Below are 24,431 nucleotides of genomic sequence, written 5' to 3'. Positions count from 1 at the left end.
CTTTTACTCTTTTTATTGTTTTATTATACGTCTTGAAATTCTTTCTCTGTAACTTTTCACTTTTTGGGGTGGTGGTGGTTTGGGTCACATCCGGCAACACTCAGGGGTTCCTCCTGGCTCTACACTCAGAAATTGCTCCTGGCAGGCTCACGGGACCATATGGGATGCCAGGATTCGAACCTCCGTCCTTCTGCATGCAAGGCAAATGCTTTACCTCCATGCTATCTCTCTGGTCCCAACTTTTCACTTTTGTTTTCTCTTCCTATTAGGTAGTAGGTATCTGGAAAAAGTCACTAACTTTTGAGATGATTTGTTACACAGCATTTGCTCAGGCATGAGGTCCAGGAAAGAGACAATGAGATTCAGGCCCTTGAACCTGGGGTTGATATAATATAGCCAGATTGTAGTTTCTGAATCTCAAAAGTGTTTGAGATTTAGTGGTCTAGGGCGGGAACAAGTTTAGAGACCTGTGAGTGGTATTAATCAGCAGGCCAACTGTGACTCCTCTCCCCTCAGCCTAGAGGGGTACATATATCTGTTTATGCTATCCTAAATGCTTTTCCTGAAGTGTAGCTGATATTCTGTTCACTTAAAGGTTGGGTTTATATTCTCACTCCTAGATTTTGTTTAATGAATATAGCTTTGTGTATGGCTTTCAAGGCTAAGCTGTGAAGCTTCTACCTGGATCTCTTTTTTTCTCTCTCAAGCTTCTTTGTTGTATAGAAGCCATGTGGATGGTCAAATGTATGTGGTATATAATCTGTTGCTCCGGCAAAAGTTGCAGCCATAGACAACATCAACTACTTGACTCATGGATGATTCTAGGTCCTTGCCTACAAATATCCTACCAGCCATTATGGAGTTGATAGGATCCTTCTTTCCTGCATCTTGTCTGAATTTCTTATTCATAGAAACCATGAGGGATAATAAATGGTCATTATAATTTGAAGCCACAATGTTGTTTGTTTTTTTTTGTTTGTTTGTTTGTTTGGTTTTTGAGTCACACCCCGTAGCGCTCCGGGGTTACTCCTGGCTCTATGCTTGGAAGTTGCCCCTGGCAGGCACAGGGGACCATATGGGATGCCGGGATTCGAATCACCGTCCTTCCGCATGCAAGGCAAACACCCTAACCTCCATGCTATCTCTCCGGCCCCCAAGCCACAATGTTTTGAGAATGATTTATTATGTAGTAATAGAAATGAACACATGGGTCCGGAGAGATAGCACAGTGGCGTTTGCCTTGCAAGCAGCCGATCCAGGACCAAAGGTGTTTGGTTCGAATCCCGGTGTCCCATATGGTCCTCCGTGCCTGCCAGGAGCTATTTCTGAGCAGACAGCCAGGAGTAACCCCTGAGCACTGCTGGGTGTGACCCAAAAACCAAAAACCAAAAAAAAAAAAAAAAAAAAAAGAAAAAGAAAAAGAAAAAGAAATGAACACATGATGTGAACACTTAAAGTGTATATTGATACCTAAAACTGTTCAACTAAGAAAACATTTGAAAGACGTTAACACTGACTCTAGAGAAACAAAGACACATTGCAATTTAAGAAATTTATTGTGAAATATAAACTAGGAATTTTGACAATATTATACTAGGTTTAAGATGTTTTTCTTACACATATTGCTTCATGTAAAGAAACGTTCCACAATTAAAACGTGGACTGGAGCCATAGTATAGTGGGTAGGGTGCTTGCCCTGCAGGTGGCTGGCCCAGGTTTGATCCCTGCCATTTTATATGGTCCTCTGTGCACCACCAGGAGTAATTACTGAGTGCACAGCCAGGAGTAATACCTGAGTATCACTAAGTGTATCCCCAAAAGAAAGGAAAAAAAGCATTTAGCTATAAGAAGGTATGAATTACTGAAACATATTATAGCATAGCTAAACCTTGAAAACATTATTCTGAGCAAAAGATCCCAGACTAATTCTTAGGAAGTGTTCAGAAAGGTGAGTCCTTAAGAGACAGGAAATGGGTCAGTGGTTTCCAGGAACCAATGAGAGAGCAGCAGGGAGAGTGGCCACTATCAACTTGATGGTTTGTCCTTTTGGGATGATGGAAAGTCCTGAAAATAGATATAGTAATATATATATAGATATAGTGATTCTCACACTTTGTGAGAATATAAAAATTCACTGAATTTATTGACAGGAATGGGCAGATTTTATGGTATCTGATTACATCTCAATAAAATGTTGGTATGATTAAAGTTCTAGGAATTTTTTAAAATTCAAGCTAAATAGACCAACTAAACTGAGTGTACTATCTGTATCCATGTGAAGATCATTTTGACAAAGTCTTTAAAAAGCTGGCAAAATTGAATTTCAAAATAAATTGTAGTTTATTCCTGTGATAGATTGATTATGAATTTCTCCTTTTTATTTAAAGCAGTGGAGAGCACCATGTGCAGCAGGGAAGGGCAAATCTTGTGAAGCCCAGAATGCCATCTCTCACACAAGTGTGTGACTGCCAAAAAACAAAATAAAAATCATAGAAATAACTTCTTTTGTTTTTGTTTTTGGGTCACATCTGGCGGCACTCAGGGGTTACTCCTGGCTTTGCACTCAGAAATCGCTCCCGGCAGGCTCAGGAGACCATATGAGATGCCAGGATTCGAACCACCATCTGTTCTTGATGGCTACGTGGAAGGCAAACACCCTACCACTATGCTATCTCTCTAGCCCCATAGAATAACTTTTTTTTTTTTTTTTTTGGTTTTTGGGCCACACCTGGCGGTGCTCAGGGGTTACTCCTAGCTGTCTGCTCAGAAATAGCTCCTGGCAGGCACGGGGGACCATATGGGACACCGGAATTTGAACCAACCACCTTGAGTCCTGGATCAGCTGCTTGCAAGGCAAACGCCGCTGTACTATCTCTCCGGGCCCTAGAAATAACTTTTATTCCATTATTTTTTCTTTCTTGTGCTATAACATTTTAATACACTATTTGTGCTATATATTTACTTGCATTATGATGCATATGAAGTCAATGCAGGGTTTTATGTCAGAGATAACATAGAAAACTTTACTCTGCATTTATTTTCTGGCTAGTATTTTGTGAGTTATTGTTTGTTTACACTATATGAGCCAGTAGTTTATTCGTAGCTCCACACTCATTCCTGATGGAATTCAGGGACCATAAAGGATACTGGGGGATTGAACCTGGGTTTGCAGTGTGCAAGGCAAACACTCTACTCGCTATGCTATATTGCTATACTGTTTTTCACTCTTTCTGGACATTATTCTTTTTTGTTTGTTTGTTTGTTTTTGGGCCACACCCGTTTGATGCTTAGGGGTTACTCCTGGCTAAGCGCTCAGAAATTGCCCCTGACTTGAGGGGACCATATGGGGTCATACCCGGCAGTGCTCAGGGGTTACTCCTGGCTTTACACTCAGAAATCACTCCTGGCAGGCTTGGGGACCATATGGAATGCCAGGATTTGAACCATCTTCCTTCTGCATGCAAGGCAAATGCTTTACCTCCATGCTATTTCTCTGGCCCCTAAATATTTTTTATATTGAAGTTAATCCTTTTTTTGGGGGGACACACCCAGTGACACTCAGTGGTTTTTCCTGGCTATGTGCTCAGAAATCATTTCTAGTTTGGGGGACCATATGGAACACCGAGGGATAAAACCACGGTTCATCCTAGGTCAGTCGTGTGCACCACTGCTTAGACCCCCTGAAGTAAATCCTTTTTTATGGAGATCTTTAATATCCCAAAGCTTTAAAAGTGACATGCTGCCTGGGATAGAGAGATAGTAGAGTGGTTAAGGTTCTTGCCTTGTATGTGGTCAACCCTGGTTTGATCCTTAGCACTCCATATGGTTCTCTGAACTCTCCAGAAGCATCCAAGTGCAGAGCTAGGAATAAGCCCCATGCACCACCAGGTGTGGCCCCCAAATAAAAACAAAACACATAAAACACCCTAATCAAAAACAAAAATGCAATCTCTGGGTCCATAGAGAAAGCTTAAGTAGTAGAGAAAATGCCTCACACATGTAAGGCCTGAGTTTAGTCTCTGGTACTACATGGCCCCCAGAATCATGGGGACCAGAGCCAGTGGGATAGGTCTGTTATTAGAATACTTGTCTGGCCAGTGTTCAACCCCTGGTTCTGTACCATAAGTCAGGTTTTGAGGATTCTGCTGTTTATACCCAAAGTAAAAGGGGTATGACAAAATGACAGCCAAAGAAGGGGTGACAGCAACTTGAGCAGGAGGTGAGACATGGATAGTAGGTGAGTGAGAGCATATGACCATATATCATGGCCAATCAATCCTACCCTGCATCCTCAATGTGTGTGAGCCTTGGCATGAGTTCTTTCTCCAATACCTCATATAAGCCCTACCAGGAGTGATCTCTGAGTGCAGGGTCAGAGAAGTAAGTCCGAAACCAATATTGAGTAGAGGGATCCAACCTGGTCAGCCACGTGCAAGGCTAACCCTCCATTCTATCTCTCCAGGATCTCTTTTTTCCCTCCTCCCCCCAGTTTTCTCCTCCTTTTGCCTTCTTCCTTCCTTCCTTTCCACATCCAGCAGTTTCCAGTTCTTACTGTTGGCTCTGAACTCTGGGATTACTCTGGTGCTGTTCCGGGGACCATTTGAGGTGCCAGGATCCAACCTAAGTCTACATACAAGGCAAGTGCCTTACTCGCTATGCTATCTCTTAGACTCCAGCATCTTTTTCTTGTCTCAGTCTCAGCTTCCTGGGAAGCCCTACCTTAGATTTTTGTTAGAGCAGGGCATGGTGAAGTTAGCACTGAAAAAAAGACTCATGAGGTCTGGCTCTCAAATGTAGCACTGTCACTAATATAGTTTTGTGAAAGTCATTTGATCAAATGAAAAAGTAGGCACCTTTGTCACCATATTCAGGGACAGCAATAGATTTTCAAGACAAGTGTTGAAGTGGGGAAAAAGAGCAAATCAAGAAAAACACTTACTGGGGCCAGTGTGATAGCACAGTGGTAGGGCATTTGCTTTGCATGCGGCGGATCCAGGATGGACCTTGGTTTGATCCCCAGTGTCCCATATGCCCCCCCCCCCCAGCCAGGAGCAATTTCTGAGCACATAGCCAAGAGTAACCCCTGAGTGTCACAGGATGTGGCCCAAAAAGGAAAGGAAAAAAAAAAAAGAAAGAAAGAAAGAAAGAAAAGCACTTATGGCATGGTCGGAAGTTGTGTGTACTTTTTATATATGCTAGTCACTGCATTAAATAATCACTATTTGCTCTATACTAAATATCTGGAGTTGTTAACAAGAGGAATGTACCTTATTTGTAACTAAAAAAGGGGAGACGGAGAGATAGCGCAGCAGTAGGATGTTTGCCTTGCACTTGGCCAACCCAGGAGATGGTGGTTCGATTTCTAGCATCCCATATGGTCCCCAGAGCCTGCCAGGAGCGGTTTCTGAGCGCAAAAGCAAAAAGCAATGACTTCCATTTTCAAGGCCAGGGCAAGTGCAGAGCTGACACTAAAATTTTTTTAAAAAGTTTAAAAATAAAAAGCAGAAGACCAGAGTGATAGCTCTTGCCTTGCACGCGACTGACCCTGGTCCCATCGCCAGCACTCCAGGGTCCCCCGAGCCCGCCAGGAGTATGTCTTGAGTAAGTGTGAACCCAAACCAAACCCAAACAAAAAGAAAAAACTAAAACCAAAAACAAAGAAAAGGCAAAGTCGAGCAGTGCCCAGGTGCGTTCGCTAGGGGGCACCAGAACGTGCAACCGGGTTCTGAGCTGCAGAAACCTGCCAGATGCGCGCCGCTGGGCCGCCCGACCTCTGGGGGCTTTGCAGTCGCCAGGGGGCAGAAATGTGGAGCGACCCCAGTAAACCTACCACGGCTTCCCCTCAGCCCCCAGGTTCCCCGAGCAAAGTCAAAACTCGGTGAACACCCCACGATTCCGTCCTGCTTGCAACCTAGACGGGGGCAGAGAAAGATTTTCCGCGTCGAGGGTTCGCGTCCCACCCCTGCCGCCGCCCTCGGTCTTCCCGCTCGGGGACGGGGGCTGTGTGTTCCGCTCAGCAACTCCGCCCCCACCTTCTCCCAACACTTGCTGAGGGGAAATTGAGTCACTGGGAGGCGAGGCCTGCGCGGCCAGCGCTCGGCGCCTTCCAGATGCTCGGGGGAGGGGCGCGATCTCCGGGCGAAGACTTCGGGGGTGCCGGGGGTGGTGGTGGTGGAGGGAAGGCTGGCCCGCAGCCGGGCCAGACACATGGAGCGATGCAGCCCAGGATCAAAGGCGCTGTGACATTTGCAAAGAATGTGCGCGTCTGCCGGCGCTGCGGAGGGGTGGGGCGTGCGGCTTGGGGCGGGGGGGCCTTGGCCGGGCTGCCGAGCGTCCAGTGCACCCCAACCCCGCACGCAACTCAACTTCCCCACTTGGGGTTCAGGCCGCTTGGGCGGGGTAGGGTGCTCCTCGCCTCTTCTCCCCGCGCCTGTCCCGTCTTTCGTCCACCGTAGGAACTGGGGGAGACAGGCCGACCCCAGTGGGGTGCGGGGTGTCAGAGGAAATAAAAAGAAGGGGCTGGAGAGGTAGCACGGAGGTAGGGCGTTCGCCTTGCGTGCAGAAGGATAGGTGGTTCGAATCCCGGCATCCCATATGGCAATCCTAAATTGCCAGGGGCAATTTCTGAGCATAGAGCCAGGAGGAACCCCTGAATGCTGCCGGGTGTGACCCAAAAACCAAAACCAAAAAAGAAAGAAAGAAAAAGAAAAAGAAAAACCCAACCGGGCTCGGCCTCGGAACATTCTTTCTTCTTTCTCTCCCCGTCCGGGCCCGGCCTCTGCTCCCCGCCCGCCCCCCGAGCGTCGCGGCCCTGGGCTCGCAGCCGGGACTGCTCCGCACGTCACTGGGGTCCCCGGGGGCCGGGGTGGGGGTACCCTGGGCGGGCAGAGAGGCAGAGAGGGAGGACGCAGAGCAGGGAGAGGGAGGGAGGGAGGGAGGGAGGGAGGGAGGGCGGTCGCAGCCGAGTTCTCGCCGCCGGCCCGGCCCGGCCCTGCCCGCCCTCCTGCCCCGGCCCCGCGCAGCCTGTTTCTCATTAGAGTCGCGGTCCCGCCCGGCTCCCGTGTTTGTAAACGTCTGACGGTCGCTTAACCCTTCTGGAGCGGGCCCGGGTGGGTCCACAGGCCGACGGGCAGCCCGATGCTGGGGGAGCCGGGGGGAATTCCTCTGCACACACCCTGGCACGCATCTCCCCGCAGTCCGAGCCATGGGGTTCAGATCTAAGTCCTAAGGCACCCCCTGCTTGCACAGCCTGCAAAGCTCCAGGCCGAGCCTTCCTGGCTCCTCCCTGGGCCCAGGTGACAGGTGTCCAGTCCTGGGGGTCCCCGGGAAACCCGGACAGGACTTTGCAGACGAGCTGGAGCTTCTGAGAAGCCTCTAGAGCCCAAGTTTCCTTCCAGACTCCAGAGATCGGGACTTGGGGAGCCGAAGTCCGTGTCCGCGGCGGTTAACGAATGGCCCCCTCGGGATGACGGGGACCAGGGTGGAGGGAAAGCCTGGCCTGGATGGCCGCCCAGCAGGTGGTGGTGGTGGTGGGGGGGAACCCAAGAGCGGCTCCTCGACTGGACTAAACTCAACTCGACCCCTCTTGGACTTGACTTGGCACCCTTGAACATTTCTAGAAGGCTTTGCAGCTTCAGATCATCAGCCCGGCCTGGAGCCCCCGACTCTGGCTCGCCAAGTCCGACTGGCCTCCAGGCTGAGCGCAAAAGAGGAGCAGAGTCGCACCCCCACATTGTTCGTTCAGAGCAGGCTACACGACTCTTTCGTGGGCTCAGTGGCCCCTTTAAGGAGCTTGGACCTGGAGCCGCAGAACTTAGACTTGGTGGTGGTTGTGGGGCGTGGGGGTGGGCGGGTGGGTAGGTTGGGGTGTCCCGGGAGATGACTGCCACGGCGGCGGACCAATGAGCGCCAGGATGTTCTCGCACGCTAGGGACCGCTTTGCAATTCACTTTTCCAGCCTTCCTCGCTCGCATTCATTTTTTTTATTTTCCTGGGGGAGGGACTGGAGGGAGGAGGGATGGAAGGAGGGTGCGGAGGAAGAGGGGCGCGTGGTTTTCCCATCTCATCCCCCGGAGGAGGGGCTGGAGCATCCCGGGCAGCCAATCAGCGAGAGACTGCTGCAGGGGGGGGGTGCGCTTTGAAGAAGTTTGGGGGAAAAAAGTTTGGAAAAGTTTCTATACTAACGAGGGGGCGTCCGGAGGGAGGGAGGGAGGCGGCGGCGGCGGCGCGGCGGAGGAGGGGGCGTCCTGGAGAAGGGGCGGGCGGGCGAAGCCTCGGCAGCCTCCTGCGCTCCCCCTCCCACCCGGACCGGGACCGGGACCGGGACCGGGGGCTCTGCTCTGGCCGGACCCATGGGGGCCGCGAGCTGCGAGGATGAGGACCTGGAGTTTAAACTGGTGTTCGGGGAGGAGAAGGAGGCCCCCCCGCTGGGCGCGGGGGGCTCTGGGGAAGGTCAGTGCGGAGCTGGGGTCTGGGGGGGTCTTGGTGGGGGTCATTGTAGGCAAGGGCCTGGGGACCCCGATGCTGGGACTCCAAGGGTGAGGGGATATGGGGATCCGAGGCTGAGGGTTGTTGGGGGGCTCGGGGTGGGGGGTGCGGGCACCACTTTCTCCTTTTTAGGCTGTGGCTGGGCTGGGGGTGGGGGTGCCCTTGGCCGCGCGCCTCCTCCCGGCGCTGTCGACTGTCACCGGGATGGGGGTGGCGGGCACGGCGGGTCCTGCGGGCGCCCGGCCCCGCCGGGGAAACTGAGGCGGGCTCGGGGGCCCGCTCTGGGGCCCCGCAGGCCGCCCCACCCCCGGCTGGCCTCCACGAGCCTCTGATGGCGGGGACTGAGCCGGGGGCGGCGGCCGCTGCTCGCACGCAGCATTGCGGCCCGGCCCGGCCCCCCTGGCCCGCGCCCCGGCCCGGCCCGGCCCGCCCGGGGGCCCCTCACCGAGCGAGCAAGCGCCCCTTCGGCGGCGGGGTCGGGGGTGGAGCCAGCCCGCTCGTCTCCGCAGCCCTGGCGCCCCTTCTCCCCGGGCCACCGTTGCGATGGCAACTGGGGCTCCTGCCAGCGCCGTTTGGGGGTTTGGGAACCGCTGCTAATTGGGTTCATGTGTGAGTCGTCGCCCCCCGGCCCAGCCCCGCGTCTCGCTGGACCCGCCTCCAGGCCCGGCCCGACCCGGCCGGGCTGGTCTCGACCCGCCTCCCGCACCTCGTCCGGGCCCGCCCCGGCTGGTACCCACCCGGGGGTCCCCGGCCCGGGGCTCCCCGCGAGCCGATCCCCGAGGGGAGGGAGAGCCCGGCACGCCCCCACCCCTCTCCGCGTCCAACCTGGCCTTTGTCTGCCTGAGCGGCTAGACAGAAGTGCGCCCCAAACCCCTCAGCCTGGCTTGGGAGACTGGACGAGCCGGCCACCCGTCTCATGCGCGTTTCTCCCCCATCCCCTACGTCCCCCTTCCCCTCCGCTTTGACAGAACTGGACTCGGAGGACGCCCCGCCATGCTGCCGCCTGACCCTGGGGGAGCCCCCGTCCTACGGTGCCACCCCCATCGGCATCCCCCGGCCGCCGCCGCCAAGGCCGGGCATGCACTCGCCGCCGCCCCGGCCCGCGCCGCCGTCCCCGGGCACCTGGGAGAGCCAGCCGGCGCGCTCCGTGAGGCTGGGGGGCGCGGGCGCGGGCGCGGGGGGCGCCGGGGGCGGCCGCGTGCTCGAGTGCCCCAGCATCCGCATCACGTCCATCTCCCCCACTCCCGACCCTCCTGCCGCGCTCGACGACCACCCCGACGTCTGGGCCGACGGCTCTCCCCGGGAGTACCCCGCACCCGAGGGCTTCGGGGGCTACCGAGAGGCCGGCGGCCCGGGCGCGGGCCCCTTCTTCAGCCCGAGCCCCGGCAGCAGCAGCCTGTCCTCCTGGAGCTTCTTCTCCGACGCCTCGGACGAGGCGGCCTTGTATGCAGCCTGCGACGAGGTGGAGTCGGAGCTCAACGAGGCCGCCTCCCGCTTCGGCCTAGGCTCCCCGCTGCCCTCGCCCCGGGCGTCCCCGAGGCCCTGGACCCCCGACGACCCCTGGAGCCTGTATGGCCCCAGTCCCGGGGGTCGGGGACCTGAGGACAGCTGGCTGCTCCTCAGCGCCCCCGGGCCCAGCCCGGCCTCCCCGCGGCCGGCCTCGCCTTGCGGCAAGCGGCGCTACTCCAGCTCGGGGACCCCGTCGTCCGCCTCCCCGGCTCTGTCCCGGCGGGGCAGCCTGGGGGAGGAAGGTCCTGAGCCCCCTCCACCCCCGCCGTTGCCCCTGGCCCGGGATCCCGGCTCTCCCGGCCCCTTTGACTATGTGGGGGCGCCCCCCGCCGAGAGCATCCCCCAGAAGACCCGGAGGACTTCTAGCGAGCAGGCAGTGGCTCTGCCTCGGCCCGACGAGCCTGCCCCGTGCAATGGGAAGCTGCCTGCAGGGCCGCCCGAGGAGGCCGCTGCTCCTCCGGGGGGCCCTCGGAAGGAGGTGGCAGCCATGGACTACTTGGCTGTGCCCTCCCCACTCGCTTGGTCCAAAGCCCGGATTGGGGGACACAGCCCCATCTTCAGGTGAGGGTTGCTGCCTCTGGCCTGGCCCTACTGCTGTCCGCTAGTCTGCTTGCTTCCACTTCCTAGTAGGGTCAAGGGGTGGGTAGAAAACAGGTCTGTACTCGTGGCATTGTCAAAAGAGAATCAGCCACAGCAAGGTTGGGGCCATTTACCCAGTTTTCTATAGGATTTTAAAAAGCAGCCACCCTGCCTCTGGACAGATCTTACAGTAGGGTGCAGAGATAGTATAGTGCCCATGGCTGACTCCAGTTCGATCCCTGACACTCCATAGAGTCCCTTGTGCCCTACTAGAAGTGATCCCCTGAGCACAGAGATAGGTGTAAGCCCTAAGCATCGCCAGGTGTGGCCCCCAAACAAACAACCGAAAAGCATTTCTTTCCAACAATTTACAAAAGGACAGTCACTCTCAGTGGACACTATTAACATCTCTCTGATTCCCTCTCCAGGATCATTTAGGTAAGGGAGTGATTCTGCTAGACTAGAGAGTTTCCCATATCTAGTTAGATGGGTAGAGAGCGGACTGTATGATGTGGAATACCCCTTCTTCCCTAACACAATTCCTAGGGCCTGCTTGAACAGTATAACTCCTTTTAAAAAATAGCACATATTTGCAAGTCAACGAATTCAATGAAAAGAGCAATGAAAAGGGGCAGGGGCCCCTTTTACCCTCAACCAGTCTCCCACCCATTTAAAAAATCCTAAATCTTGACCAGAGTAGATTTTTATTGAGCTACTGGCACACAGAAATGTTTCCTGGAGGAAAGACAATAATTTCTCTCCTCTCTCCTGCTTCCCCCTCCTCCCGAATTCTGATCTGGCAGTATCTCAATGCTCCCGGACAATTGTCCCTTGGGGATGGCATAGTCACATCCTAGCCTCTAAAGATGCCAGTTATGGGGGCTGGAGAGATAGCACAGCGGTAAGGCTTAGACGCAGAAGGATGGTGGTTCGAGTCCTGGCATCCCAGATGATCTCCCGAGCCTGCCAGGAGCGATTTCTCAGCATAGAGCAAGGAGTAACCCCTGAGCACTGCTGGATGTGACCCCCCCCCCAAAAAAAAGATGCCAGTTGTGATATGAAAACTATCTCAGGCATTGCCAGTCATCACCTGGAGCAATGAGCAGTTGTGCTAGAGTGGGAGCCACTGAACTCAGCACAGGACAAGTTGTGTTCCTCGCTGTGGTCCCTAGTCCCTTGGAGCTGACCTATTCAGCCTCACTAGGGGACAGGCATTGGCCCAATTGAGCCCAATCTTGCTTTGTCATCCACTGGCTCTGATATCCCTTCATTCTATTCTCTGAGCCTCTTCCTTAATCCCTAGAAGAGGTTCACCTCTGAAGTCTGTTATAGGCTTTCTTTACATGAGTCTTCCTACCCAGATCTAGTCTGTGTGAGGATGTGGTTGGTGTTCCTCTGTATCCAGGGGAATCCTTGCTACCCCAAAACCATGTGTTGGGGGCTCAGAGAAGGGCCTCTCAGTTCTCATCCTCCTCTTTAAGGACTCAAGGGGTTTGTGTGCCCATCCTCCCTCACCTCTGAGCTCTTAGATGATTTCTACTGTGACTCCTCTCCACTGCCCCCTGATCAGTGCTCTCTTGCCCCTGCAGGACCTCTGCGCTTCCCCCACTCGACTGGCCGCTGCCCAGCCAGTATGAGCAGCTGGAGCTGAGGATCGAGGTGCAGCCCAGAGCCCACCACCGGGCCCACTATGAAACAGAGGGCAGCAGGGGAGCTGTCAAGGCTGCCCCTGGTGGTCACCCTGTGGTCAAGGTAAGGGGTCGAGGTCTGGCTTTTCTCCTTTAGGACCAGTCCCAGACCCTTGTCCGAATCTATGACCAGTTCCAGACTCTTGCACTCGTCTCCTGCTGGGAGAGCTCCTGGCACAGTGTTTTCCCACACTCCTTGTTAGCAATTACCCTGTCTGTAGATTGGGGAGGGGCTGAGGCTGGGGGAGAAAGGGTACAGACTGCTGAGGACCCAGATGCACTCTCCCCTTTCCTCCACCCCCTCAGCATCCCATGGGACACCAGCCTCCCTTTGACTCTGGAAAATGGTGGCTTGCCAGATGTGGGGGAGGGCTTAGGCTGAGGCCAGAGTTCACTGGGAGTGAGGTTGTCCCTCTGTCAAGTTGAGCCTGTCTCCCTTGCAATCTTTTCCCCTCTGCCCAGCCCATTTAGGGCTTTCGTCCAAGGAAAATACAGCAAACTCCAGGCCATGTTTTCTCCACAACTGGTGCCCAATTCCCCCTGGGAACCCCTTCCAGGATATCCTTTATCTTTTACCATTCTCACCCCCCTGGTGGAATGAAAATCCAGGATTGGACGAATGTAGATAGCAGGGATTTCAGTGGGGTGTTCTCTTTCTCTACTAGCTCCTGGGCTACAGCGAGAAGCCCCTGACCCTGCAGATGTTCATTGGCACAGCTGATGAGAGGAACCTGAGACCTCATGCCTTCTACCAGGTACACCGGATCACTGGCAAGATGGTGGCCACGGCCAGCTACGAGGCTGTGGTCAGTGGCACTAAGGTGCTAGAGATGACGCTGCTTCCTGAGAACAACATGGCAGCCAAGTAGGTTTCCACTTACTTCTTCTCAGTCTTCTCCTTTGGATCTGAGCTTTCTTCCTCTTTCCTAAAGAGTTAGACTTTGGGGCCAGAGAGATAGTACAGCAGGTAGGGCTTTTGCCTTGTATACCACTGACCCAGGTTCTATCTCCTGCACCATGTATCTCTCCCCACCCCCAGCCCCACTAGGAATGATCACTGAGCTCAGAGCCAGGAGTAAGCCCTGATCATGTTGTGGTCCCCAAACTACAACCATAATGCAAACAACAGCAAGAAAAATAGCTAGATTTCATTCCAAGGAGCTGATATCTCTTCATCTAGAATTGGGCTTCTGGGGCCTTTGAAGAAGTCCTGTCTGGGATAAAATAGGCAGCAGAGAAGATCATTCAGGCTTTGGGGTGGTGATGGAAGGGTTACCTTCCTTTTGGGGGTAATGTGTCAGTACCCTCTGGTATCAGCTAGGCACTTGCCTTTCATTCCTTGCCCTCAGCATCGACTGTGCTGGAATTCTGAAGCTTAGGAATTCAGACATTGAGCTGCGCAAGGGTGAGACAGACATCGGGCGCAAGAACACGAGAGTACGGCTGGTGTTCCGGGTGCATGTGCCACAGGGCAGCGGGAAGGTCATCTCCGTGCAGACTGCATCGGTGCCCATCGAGTGCTGTGAGCAAAGAGGCTCTGTACTACATCTCTGTCGTGTGTGTGTGTGTGTGTGTGTGTGTTCTCATCCATCAGTTCTTGTTCTGCCCTGGGCTCTGTCTCTCCTACCTCATCTGCCAAAGACCCTGGGCCCCAAGTTCCATCATGGATGCAGACTGATTCAGGGCTGGACCCAAGGGCCTATGTGTTACTTGCCACTGGTTGGGTAATGGTCTAGCCTTCCTTGTGGCTGTCTAGGCCCAGCAGGGTACCTTCTATGGTCTGGAGGACCCCAGTACTGGAGGTTTTCTGGTGTGTCTGCTCTCCAAGGCTTTGGAGCACTTACCCTGAAGGTAGGAGGCAAAGGAAGCCTCTCTATCCCCTGCGCAGCCAGGCCTTTCTTGCTTTGCTCCACAGCCCAGCGTTCTGCCCAGGAGCTGCCACAGGTAGAGGCCTACAGCCCTAGCGCCTGCTCCGTGCGAGGAGGGGAGGAGCTCGTGCTGACTGGATCCAACTTCCTACCAGACTCCAAGGTGGTGTTCATCGAGAGAGGCCCTGGTGAGTAGCCAGAAGCTTAGGAAGGTGAGCCAATGTCTGGAGCGCACATTCTTTCTACGAAAGAAAGAATTGTGTGGTCAGGTCTGTGAAGAGAAGTGGCCCTCAGAATGATCCCAGTGGTGAACAGGGTCATTCAGCTCTGATGACCAGAGCCTAAGAAGGGCTCCAGGTTGGAGCTATAGAAGTGGAAGCAAGAAGATTGAGGGGTCCAGGACACTCATTAACCTGAGGTCTCTTTCTCCCAGCCAGCCCCCTTGTAGTTTAGCCCACCAGCCTCTTACCACCCTAGGATCTTAACTTGAACGGATTGGGAGGGTTTAGGTTGTGTGACTTGAGATCTCATTGGTTTCTTTCAAGCTGGGACCCTTTCCTGCCCCCCACCCCCATTTGTTTTTATTTTTTGTTTTTATTTTTGTTTTGGGGCCATTCCTGGCAGTGCTCAGGGGTTACTCCTAGCTCTGCACTCAGAAATCACACCTGGCAGGCTTGGGGGACCATGTGGGATGCCAGGGATGGAACCTGGGTCCGTCCCAGGTTGGCAATATGCAAGGCAAATGCCCTACCGCTGTGCTATTGCTCTAACTCCACCTTTCCTGCTTTTGACTCTCTTCTCCACATCAATGGGAGGGTTGTTTGAATGTGGCAGGAATGAGAGCCCAAGGGGCCTGTCACTAATTCCCTGTGGTGCCTGGGCTAGCGCTGCCATTTCTGTTGGTGTCTGCTGCCTGCTTTATAATTGGGATACAGTTTCCAAACCTGCCTTTTCCATGGCTCTGAGTTCACATGCAGTGGCTTCTCTGTGGGCTGGGCTTACTTGGGAGTCTTGGGCAGGAGGTTGGGGGGCTGGATTGTGGAGTTGGACTGAGTGCCCTTGTCTCCTGCACAGATGGAAAGCTACAGTGGGAAGAGGAGGCTACGGTGAATAGGGTGCAAAGCAATGAGGTACCAGGGGACACTTCCTGGGGTGTGGGGTGGGGTAGGGAAGGGGGAGTAGTCTGGAGTATCTCAGCTCTGTGCCTGGGTTGTGGCCACCAGGTCCTCCCCACTCTCTTCTGGCCATGCAGACGGCATCAAAGAAAGCCTGGCCACTGGGTTGGAGTGGGTTCTTCTCTAGGGAAGAACTTGGCTCTTGAGCTGATGGAGAAGGAGGCAGGAGGAGAGGTGGTGTTTGAAAAAGCTGTTTCTAGATCCCAAAAGTCTCCCTGTTCCCCTTCTGCTTTCAGGTGACGCTGACCCTGACTGTCCCTGAGTACAGCAACAAGCGGGTATCCCGGCCAGTCCAAGTTTACTTTTACGTCTCCAATGGACGGAGGAAGCGCAGCCCGACCCAGAGCTTCAAGTTTCTTCCTGGTGAGTTCCAGGACAGCCCAGGATGGGGCATAGAGAACTGGGGAACATGAGAGGACAGAGGGCATCAGAGTATGGGGGCAGGAAAGGGGTCTCAGTGGCGTTCTCTTGTTCCTCCTCTCCCAGTGATCTTCAAAGAGGAGCCTCTGCCCGATTCATCATCTCTCCGGGGCTTCCCTTCAGCACCACGTCCCCCCTTTGGCACTGACATGGACTTCTCACCTCCCAGACCTCCCTACCCCACTTATCCTCCTGAAGACCCTGCTTATGAAACTCCTTACATGTCAGAGGGCTTCAGCTATGGCACACCCCCTTTGTACTCCCAGACAGGGCCCCCACCATCCTACAGACCTGGCCTGCGGATGTTCCCTGAGACTGGGGGTACTACAGGCTGTGGTCGCCCATCTCCAGTGCCCTTCCTTCCCCGGCCCTTCCCTAGTGACCCTTATGGAGGACGGGGCTCCCCATTTCCCTTGGGGCTGCCGTTCCCCCCTCCAGCCCCTTTTCGACCTCCACTGCCATCATCCCCACCACTTGAAGGCCCCTTCCCTCCCCAGAATGTCCACCCTCCACCTCCTGAGGGCTACAATGAGGTAGGGCCCAGCTACGGTCCTGGGGAGGGGGCTCCGGAGCAAGAGAAAGCCAGGGGCAGTTACAGCAGCGGCTTCCGGGATAGCGTGCCAATCCAGGGGATCACGTTGGAGGAAGGTGGGTGCAGGCAAGGGTGTGAGTGTGTGTGATTGAGTGTGTGTAATTATGTGTGACTGGATAAGCATGGGTGTGTATATGTGAGTGTGTGTATGTGTGTAAATGTGTTTGCATACATAAATGTGAGCCTGTGTAAGAGTGTATAGGAATACGAGTACTTGTGAACATATGTGTGAATGTTGTGAATATGAATACATATGAGTATGTGTGTCATTGTGAGAGTGTGTCAGCATGCAAGTTTGCCAATGAGTTTGTGAGTGTTTGAGTGTATATGTGTACAGATATGCCTCTGTGTGTGAGTCTGTGTGAATGCAAATGTGAAGTGTGAATATGTGTTGAGTATAAGTGTGTTAGAAATCATGCTGAGGGTTTGCTGATGCACTGGGTGGCTGTCCAGAGAACATGCATCCTTGGTCCCTCACCAGGTTGGAGGGTGCGAAGAGGCATGTTATTGGTGTGCAGCCTGAATTCACTTCCCTTAATTTTGCAGGGTGTGCAGAATACCTGCCCCAACCTGTCTCCTGCCTCTGCCCTTGGTCCCTGGTCACAAACCTGTAGGGCTCCACACCCTCGTAAGAGTGCCCTGCCCTCCAGCGGCAGAAGCAGTGGCTGCCTTTCTATGAGGCAGGATTTGCTGCTGGTCAGTCCAGCGTGTTTGCACCTGCCTCAACTTTTCCTCCTCACGGGGCCTGAGGTCAGGTTGGCATGGAGAGACTTTTCTATTATACCCTTCCCTCATCCTGCAGACTGCAGCTACTCAGGGCCCTGCTCACAGCAAGGATCCTGACATCTCAGGCCACAACTCAAGTAGAAGGGAAGGCTGGGCCAGGGACTTACATGATGGAGTGGTACAAACATGCCTGGGAAGCAGGTGTTAAGTCACATCAGGGAGACTGAGCTTGTGGAAAAGAAGCCAGGGCCTGAGGGTCTCTGAAAAAGGGGGGAGCCCAATCTCTCATGATTCTTCCTTTGCAGTGAGTGAGATCATTGGCCGAGACCTGAGTGGGTTCCCAGCACCTCCAGAGGAACCTCCTGCCTGAATTGCAGCTGCACGGCCCAGCCTGGCCCACTGAGCCTCCGGTGCTGGCTCCAGAAGCTTCGGGCCAGTCTGATCCCTTATTCTTCAGTTGTTGCCTCCTATCTCCAGCCTCCCCTCTCCTCCTCTGAGGTGTGAGCTGAGGTCTGAGCCCCAGCCTGGTGCTGCCTGGGAGGACTGGGGAAGGGAGGGCCTGGAGGCTGAGCTGGGTGGAGCTAAGGTGGGGCTGCTGGAAGCAGGGCTTGAATTGTTCATGTGCCCTGGTGCTGAGAGGCTGAAGACAGGTGGATGAGTAATAAACACTCACTGACAAGACTTTAGGCTTCACAGGTTTTTGGAAAGAGAGATGAGACCACTTTTTCCCACCCTAGCCCTGAGAAAGAAGTGGGGAGAGCTTGTCAGAGGATGGAGAGCTAGAGGGCTTTGAAGGGGGCCCCAGAGACTCCCTAACAGTGATGATGTGGGTGGAGATAGAGCTTTGGGAGGCCTCTTCATGATTTCCACATGTCCCTCCTCTCCAGGATTCAGATTCTATTTGTCTCTTGGGAGCAGGACTCAGGAATCCATGCATTTGTTTGTTTATTTGGGGGGCCACACCCAGCAATGCTCAGGGGTTAGTCCTGGCTCAACACTCAGGAATTACCCCTGGTAGTGCTCAGGGGACCATATGGGGTACCAGGGATCAAGCCCTGCTTGTAAGGCAAACACTCCCCCCGTACTACCTCTTGGATCTGAATCCATGAATGTTTAAAGTTCTCTTTTCTCTTTCTCTCTCTTCATGAATATTTAAAGTTCTCTTCTCTGCCTGTCTCTGTCTCTGTCTCTGTCTCCCCCCCCCCTCAATAGTCTGGGATTACTCCTGGCTCTGCACTTAGGGATCACTCTTAGTGGTGCTCAGATACCAGAGGTCAAACCTGGGCTGGTTGCATGCAGGGCAAGTGCCCTAGCCTCTGTACCATCACTCTAGACCTGAATCCATGAATTTTTAAGTTCTTTTCTCTCATTGACATCCAGATGGTTCAGATTCATAGCCAAGAACTGGAAACCCAGGTGTGTCCTGCTTTCCCCATTACAGAGATATACTCTAAGGTGTACAATGAAAGAGACTTGCCCATGGGCACATGGCTCATCAGTAACAGGTTGAGCACTTCCTGGCCTCTGGCCCCAGCCCACCTTCAGACTCCTATACTCACTGGGCTCAGGTCCCTGAGACTTGAAGTGGGGCAGGAGGCGGGGGAGAGCTGGCAGGGATCCATGGCTCTCTAGATCTTTTGTGTGTGTGTGTGTGTGTGTGTGTGTGTGTGGTTTTTGGGTCACACCCGGCAGTGCTCAGGGGTTATTCCTGGCTCCAGGCTTAGAAATTGCTCCTGGCAGGCACGGGGGACCATATGGGGCGCTGGGATTCAAACCGATGACCTCCTGCATGAAAGGCAAATGCCTTATCTCCATGCTATCTCTCCGACCCCTCTAGATTTTTTTCATCCTGGGGACTGTGTATGCCTTCTGGAAAGATCTGTGCTTCAGAAATTAGACTATAGGAATCCACATAAGCTCCCTAGAATTTCTGACCAATGCCTATCTGGGGAGCAAGAGCACTATAGGAACTAAAGTTGCACCCCATATCACCCCTGAACAAGGCTGGTGAACCATGGTAACGAGTCCCTGGAGGTCTGGGGAAAGTCAATCCTGTGGCGGGGGTGGGGGGGGGGCTTCTTTGTCTAGTGCAGTGTCCAGAAGGCTCTAGTGCCAGCAATCCAAGGAAGCTGTGCCCAGCTGACATTCAGGGCACCCCTGCCTCTCTGCTTGCCCACTTGCCCAGACCAGTGGTAAGCAAGTATAGGTTCAGGGTGAGTGTTGCAGGGGCTGGATCTGGATGGCAAAACAAGAGTCAGGGTGATACTCTCCTCTCCTGCGCTGGTCCCTTGATACTGGCAAAGAATTTCTTCCATCTTCCTAAATGCAAATCACAGCAAGTCAAATAGATCTAAATGGCCCAATGATCTGCTCTCCGGGCTCTGGCTGCCTCCAGAGCTATTGGAGGGAGTATGTGTCATCTCTCCTGCTCAATCTCTAGTCAGGAGGGACCCTATCAGATGCCCTGAGTTCACTCGCTTCAATGAAGGCAAAGCTATAGTAGTGGGGATTCCCTGACCCTCAGGCAGCCATATCCATAGCCCTTTCTAGTCATTCATTTAGTGTCAGGCATTTGTGGTGCCGCTGTTGAGTACTAGCCAATGGGACCTTGAACACTCAACCTTCTGGGTAATGGTGAGCAAACAGCTCATTGTAAAAATTCACTAATTCATCTCAGAATGTGGGGAAGGACAGTGACCATCTGGCATGTGGAGTGAGCAGAATACAGGACATTCTATCCAACTATGAGGGCTATTGGAAACTTCACTAGCTAAACTTTTTTGGGGGGAAATCATATATTTAGGTGATCTGGGAGATAATTCTTTGCTCATTAATTGGTGTCTCTCCTAGTAGTACTGGGGATAAAACCCTGGTCTGGATGCAAAGCCTGCTTCAGTCCTTTGAGTTATCTCCCAGCCATGAGATGCATTCTAGATTGAGACTAGAACCTGACTGAGAATGAGCAGGCTCTCTGGTACAGACCCAAATGGCCAATTCCTGGAATAGAGAGGCCAACAAGTGGATTGGAGGCTTAGAGGCTCAAGAAAGGACCTGTTTAATGTACTGTGGGACTGTAAGACCTGAGAGGGACTTAGCACTGACTTCAAGGGTGTGTAGCTAATCATTTTAAACACACACCCTGTTTTAACACCCAGAGCATGTACCCTGTAGTTTCCCTAATCCCCTTACTCTGTCTTCCCTAGACACAGAAGCACACACCCTCCTTTAATCCCCTCTCACATCCTACTTGATTGGCTGACAGAGTCCACACCCTCATCTCTCCTAATATAAATATCCATTTCCCACCTACAATAAACTGAGTTACTGACCTGATGTGGCCAGTGGATGCTTCTTTGGAGTGTTCTACTTGCCTAAAATCAACCTCTCCAGTGACTTCTACATCTTGGGGTCTGACTTCACCAGCTTCATTACAAAGGAGACCTGCTGCTGACCCCACAAAAAAAATACAGAGAATTCAGAGTTATTTAAGGATGAGGGGAGCTCCCTCACTCAAGGTGGCCTTGAACTGAGAAGACCATAGCTATATACCTTGAAACTCTGTCTGACCTCCTCATTCAAGAATGGCAACTGCCCTTCAGGGCCCTTCCTTGTTCTGTCCTCTGAGTCCATACTGGACAGTTCTGTCCTGTCCTCACACTAGAATCCTAACTGTGGCTTGACTTATGGGAACCATTATCTTTTCCAAGGATCCCTTTGGACTTCTAGCTCCTTGAGGCTGGAAGTGGGAGAGAAGAGGAGGGAACAGGCTCTTTGGCTGGTGCCAGAAAACTCTTTCTTGGCCAGGGTTTCTCATAGTATGGTCTGAGAATTACATGTATTTGAATCACTCAGGAGGTCTTTATGGTTTTATTCAGTTTTTCTTTATTCTTTTTTGGTTTTGGGTTCCTCCTGGCTCTACATTCAGAAATTGCCCCTGGCAGGCTCAGGGGACCAGATGGGATGCCGGGATTCAAACCACCATCCTGCATGCAAGGCAAACACGCTACCTCCATGCTATCTCTCCAGCCCTGCTTTGTTTTCTTTTCTTAATATAGATTCACAGACAACCTCAGACTTACTTGACTTTTTTTTTGATACCTTCTCAAGGTAATGAGATATTTTTTTATTTATTTATTTATTTATTTATTTATTTATTTATTTATTTATTGGTTTTTGGGCCACACCCAGTGGTGCTCAGGGGTTACTCCTGGCTGTCTGCTCAGAAATAGCTCTTGGCAGGCACGGGGGACCATATGGGGCACCGGGATTTGAACCAACCACCTTTGGTCCTGGATCAGCTGCTTGCAAGGCAAACGCCGCTGTGCTGTCTCTCTGGGCCTGATATTTTATCTTTTGTTGATCACAAATTGACAGCTTTTATGACATTCCTCTTGCTAAATCCATGACAGGCCTTTATATATATATTTAAGCACCATGTTTACAAGCATGTTTGTAGTTGGGTTTTAATTATATATATAAAAAGAACACCCCCCCCTTCACCAGTGTAACTTTCCCACAAGCAATGCCCTCTCTTCTCCCCCACCCTTTCCTGTATTCAAGAGAGGCTTTCTATTTCTCTAATTCACTACCAGTGTAGTTATTTCTCTAACTGAACTCACCACTCTTTGTGGTAGGCTTCATTTCGTGGGCTGGTCCTTCCAGCCCTCCTCTCTATTGTCTCTGGGTGTTATTAAATAATGTCTTTTCTTTTTTTTTTTTCTTTTGGTTTATTGGGCCACACCCACTTGACGCTCAGGGGTTTCTTCTGGCTATGCACTCAGAAATCGCTCCTGGCTTGGTGGGGGACCATATGGGACACCAAGGGATTGAATCACAGTCTGTCCTAGGCTAGTGCTTGCAAGACGAATGCCTTAACTAGCGCCACCACTCCGGCCCTGTCTTTTATTTTTCTTAAAACCCATACATGAGTGAGACTATTCTGTAACTATCTCTCTCCCTCTGACTTATTTCACTTAGCGTAATAGTTTCCATGTCCGTCTATGTATAGGAAGATTTCATGACTTCATTTTTCCTGATGGCTACATAGTATTCCACTTGTTTATGTACCACAATTCCTTTGTTTTTCTTTTACTGAATTATTATTATTATTATTTTATTTTTATTGTGACCAAAGTGCATTACAAATCTTTCACTGCATCATTTATGGTATACCACAATTTCTTTAGCCACTCATCTGTTGTGGGGCATTTTCACTGTTTCTAGATTCTGGCTATTGTAAATAGCACTGCAATGAATATAGGTGTGCAGAAGTCCTTTTTGTGTTCCTAGGGTATATCCCTAGGAGTGGTATAGCTGGATCATATGGGAGCTCAAATTCCAGGTTTTTGAGGAATCTCCATATTGTTTTCCATAAAGGCTGAACAAGACAGTATTCCCAATTTCCACCAGCAGTGAGAATTCCTTTCTCCCTGCCAGCACTGATTGTTCTTATTCTTTGTGATGTGTGCCAGTTTCTTTTAGATGGTACCTCATTGTTGTTTTGATTTGCATCTTCCTGATGATTAATGATGTGGAGTATTTTTTCATGTGTCTTTGGCCTTTGTATTTCTTCTTTGAGGAACTGGCTGTTCATTTCTTCTCCCCATTTTTTTTTTTGTTTTGTGTTGTTTTTGGGTCACATCCAGCACTCAGGGGTTACTCCTGGCTCTGCGCTCAGAAATCGCTCCTGACAGACATGGGGGACTGAGATTCTAACCACCATCCATTCTGGATTGGCTGCCTGCAAGGCAAATGCCCTACTGCTGTGCTCTCTCTGGCCCCACTTCTCCCCATTTTTTGATGGAGACTTACTTGATTATATTCTCTGCCACCCCTTCCCATTTACATATGAAAGAGCACCCTAAGGGAGTTCTTTGCACTCAGAAGTTGGAGATTAATTCTTCAGCCATGAACAGGTTTCTCCTTCCAAGCCACACTCTGAAATAAGACCCAGTCCCTGGGGCTGGGTCACCTGGAAGAGGGTTCTGAGGAAAGATCACCCAAAGATGACCCTGGGGACAGCTTGAAGTCCCTTGCAGGAGTTGCGGCCCCTTTCCCTGTCCTCCTGGGGAGGGTGCTGAGATGCTTCTTGTGGGTTGGGGCTCTGCTTGGAAGGGGTGGGATATCTTGGAGCTGCTACAGGTCTCTCCAAAGAAGGCATAGAACAGTGGCCTGCTGTGTCCTCCTGGGCCTTTCCAGACTTCTAGCTACTTTGCAGAGCAGATTGAGTAGCCTCAGTCTTTGAGCTGACCCCCACAAGGCCCTCCCAGGAACTGTCACCCCTCATGCAGTATGGCATCACAAAGGCTTAGCCCAAAGAAATGGACAGTGTGGTCACTGATGGGGAGAGCTTCGAGCCTAGAGATAGGGGGTGGAGGCACTTTGATCTGCACTGTCTGAGAGATGAAAATGGTAAACTGCTATGTTAATACTGTGGCCTAGCCAAGGAAGGCCAGGGTGAACTCTCTGAAGGGGGATGATTCTGACCCAGGTTTTCAAGGAGGCAAGTGAATTTTTAAGTTAGTTAGGAGCAAAAGAGGGGGTCAAGCCTGGAGGTTTAAAGTGTGTGAGATCAGCACATTACAGGTGATATTACAAATATCAGATTTGTATTTTTGGTTTGTTTTTGGGCTATACCGGGTAGCTTTAGGCATACTCCTGGCTCTGTATTTGAGGGACATTCCTGGCAGTGTTGGGCAAACCATGTCTACTTGGCGTTCAAACCCAGCTTCCACATGCAGAACATGTGCTCAACTCATTGACTTGTCTAAAATTTTTTTTGTTTTAAATACAATACAAAAACCCCTTCCTTACACCTATATTCATTGCAGCACTGTTTACCATAGCAAGACTCTGGAAACAACCAAGATGCCATTCAACAGATGAATGGCTAAAGAAACTGTGGTACATATACACAATGGAATATTATGCAGCTGTCAGGAGAGATGAAGTCATGAAATTTTCCTATACATGGATGTACACAGAATCTATTATGCTGAGTAAAATAAGTCAGAGAGAAAAATGCAGAATGGTCTCACTCATCTATGGGTTTTAAGAAAAATGAAAGACATTCTTGCAATAATAATTTTCAGACACAAAAGAGAAAAGAGCTGGAAGTTACAGCTCACCTCAGGAAGCTCACCACAAAGAGTGGTGAGTTTAGTTAGAGAAATAACTACATTTTGAACTGTCCTAATAATAAGAATGTATGAGGGAAATGGAAAGCCTGTCTAGAGTACAGGCGGGGGTTGGGTGGGGAGGAGGGAAATTTGGGACATTGGTGATGGGAACGTTGCACTGGTGATGGGTGGTGTTCTTTACATGACTGAAACCCAAACACAATCATGTATGTAATCAAGGTGTTTAAATAAAATATAAAAAAAAGAAA

At 51.9% G+C, this 24,431-nt stretch overlaps 1 protein-coding gene across 2 annotated transcripts; it reads left to right on the top strand.

Moving 5' to 3' along the window:
- Positions 1-8,212: 8,212 nt before the first annotated feature.
- NFATC4 (nuclear factor of activated T cells 4) lies at positions 8,213-17,725 on the top strand. 2 transcript variants are annotated; one of them, XM_049768201.1, is made up of 10 exons: positions 8,213-8,451; positions 9,456-10,557; positions 12,165-12,327; positions 12,929-13,128; positions 13,613-13,785; positions 14,179-14,319; positions 15,206-15,261; positions 15,543-15,669; positions 15,793-16,056; positions 17,350-17,725. In XM_049768201.1, exons 1-10 carry the CDS (start codon positions 8,352-8,354, stop codon positions 17,412-17,414), a joined length of 2,391 nt encoding a protein of 796 aa, XP_049624158.1. In that variant the 5' UTR covers positions 8,213-8,351; the 3' UTR covers positions 17,415-17,725. The 2 variants fall into 2 exon arrangements, with proteins under 2 accessions (XP_049624158.1, XP_049624156.1); XM_049768199.1 differs by having other exon boundaries at positions 15,793-16,374.
- Positions 17,726-24,431: the final 6,706 nt, after the last annotated feature.

This window comes from Suncus etruscus, chromosome 2, assembly GCF_024139225.1.
Source record: "Suncus etruscus isolate mSunEtr1 chromosome 2, mSunEtr1.pri.cur, whole genome shotgun sequence".
Taxonomy (NCBI): Eukaryota; Metazoa; Chordata; class Mammalia; order Eulipotyphla; family Soricidae; genus Suncus; species Suncus etruscus.
This window is presented reverse-complemented; position numbering and strand designations above follow the sequence as displayed.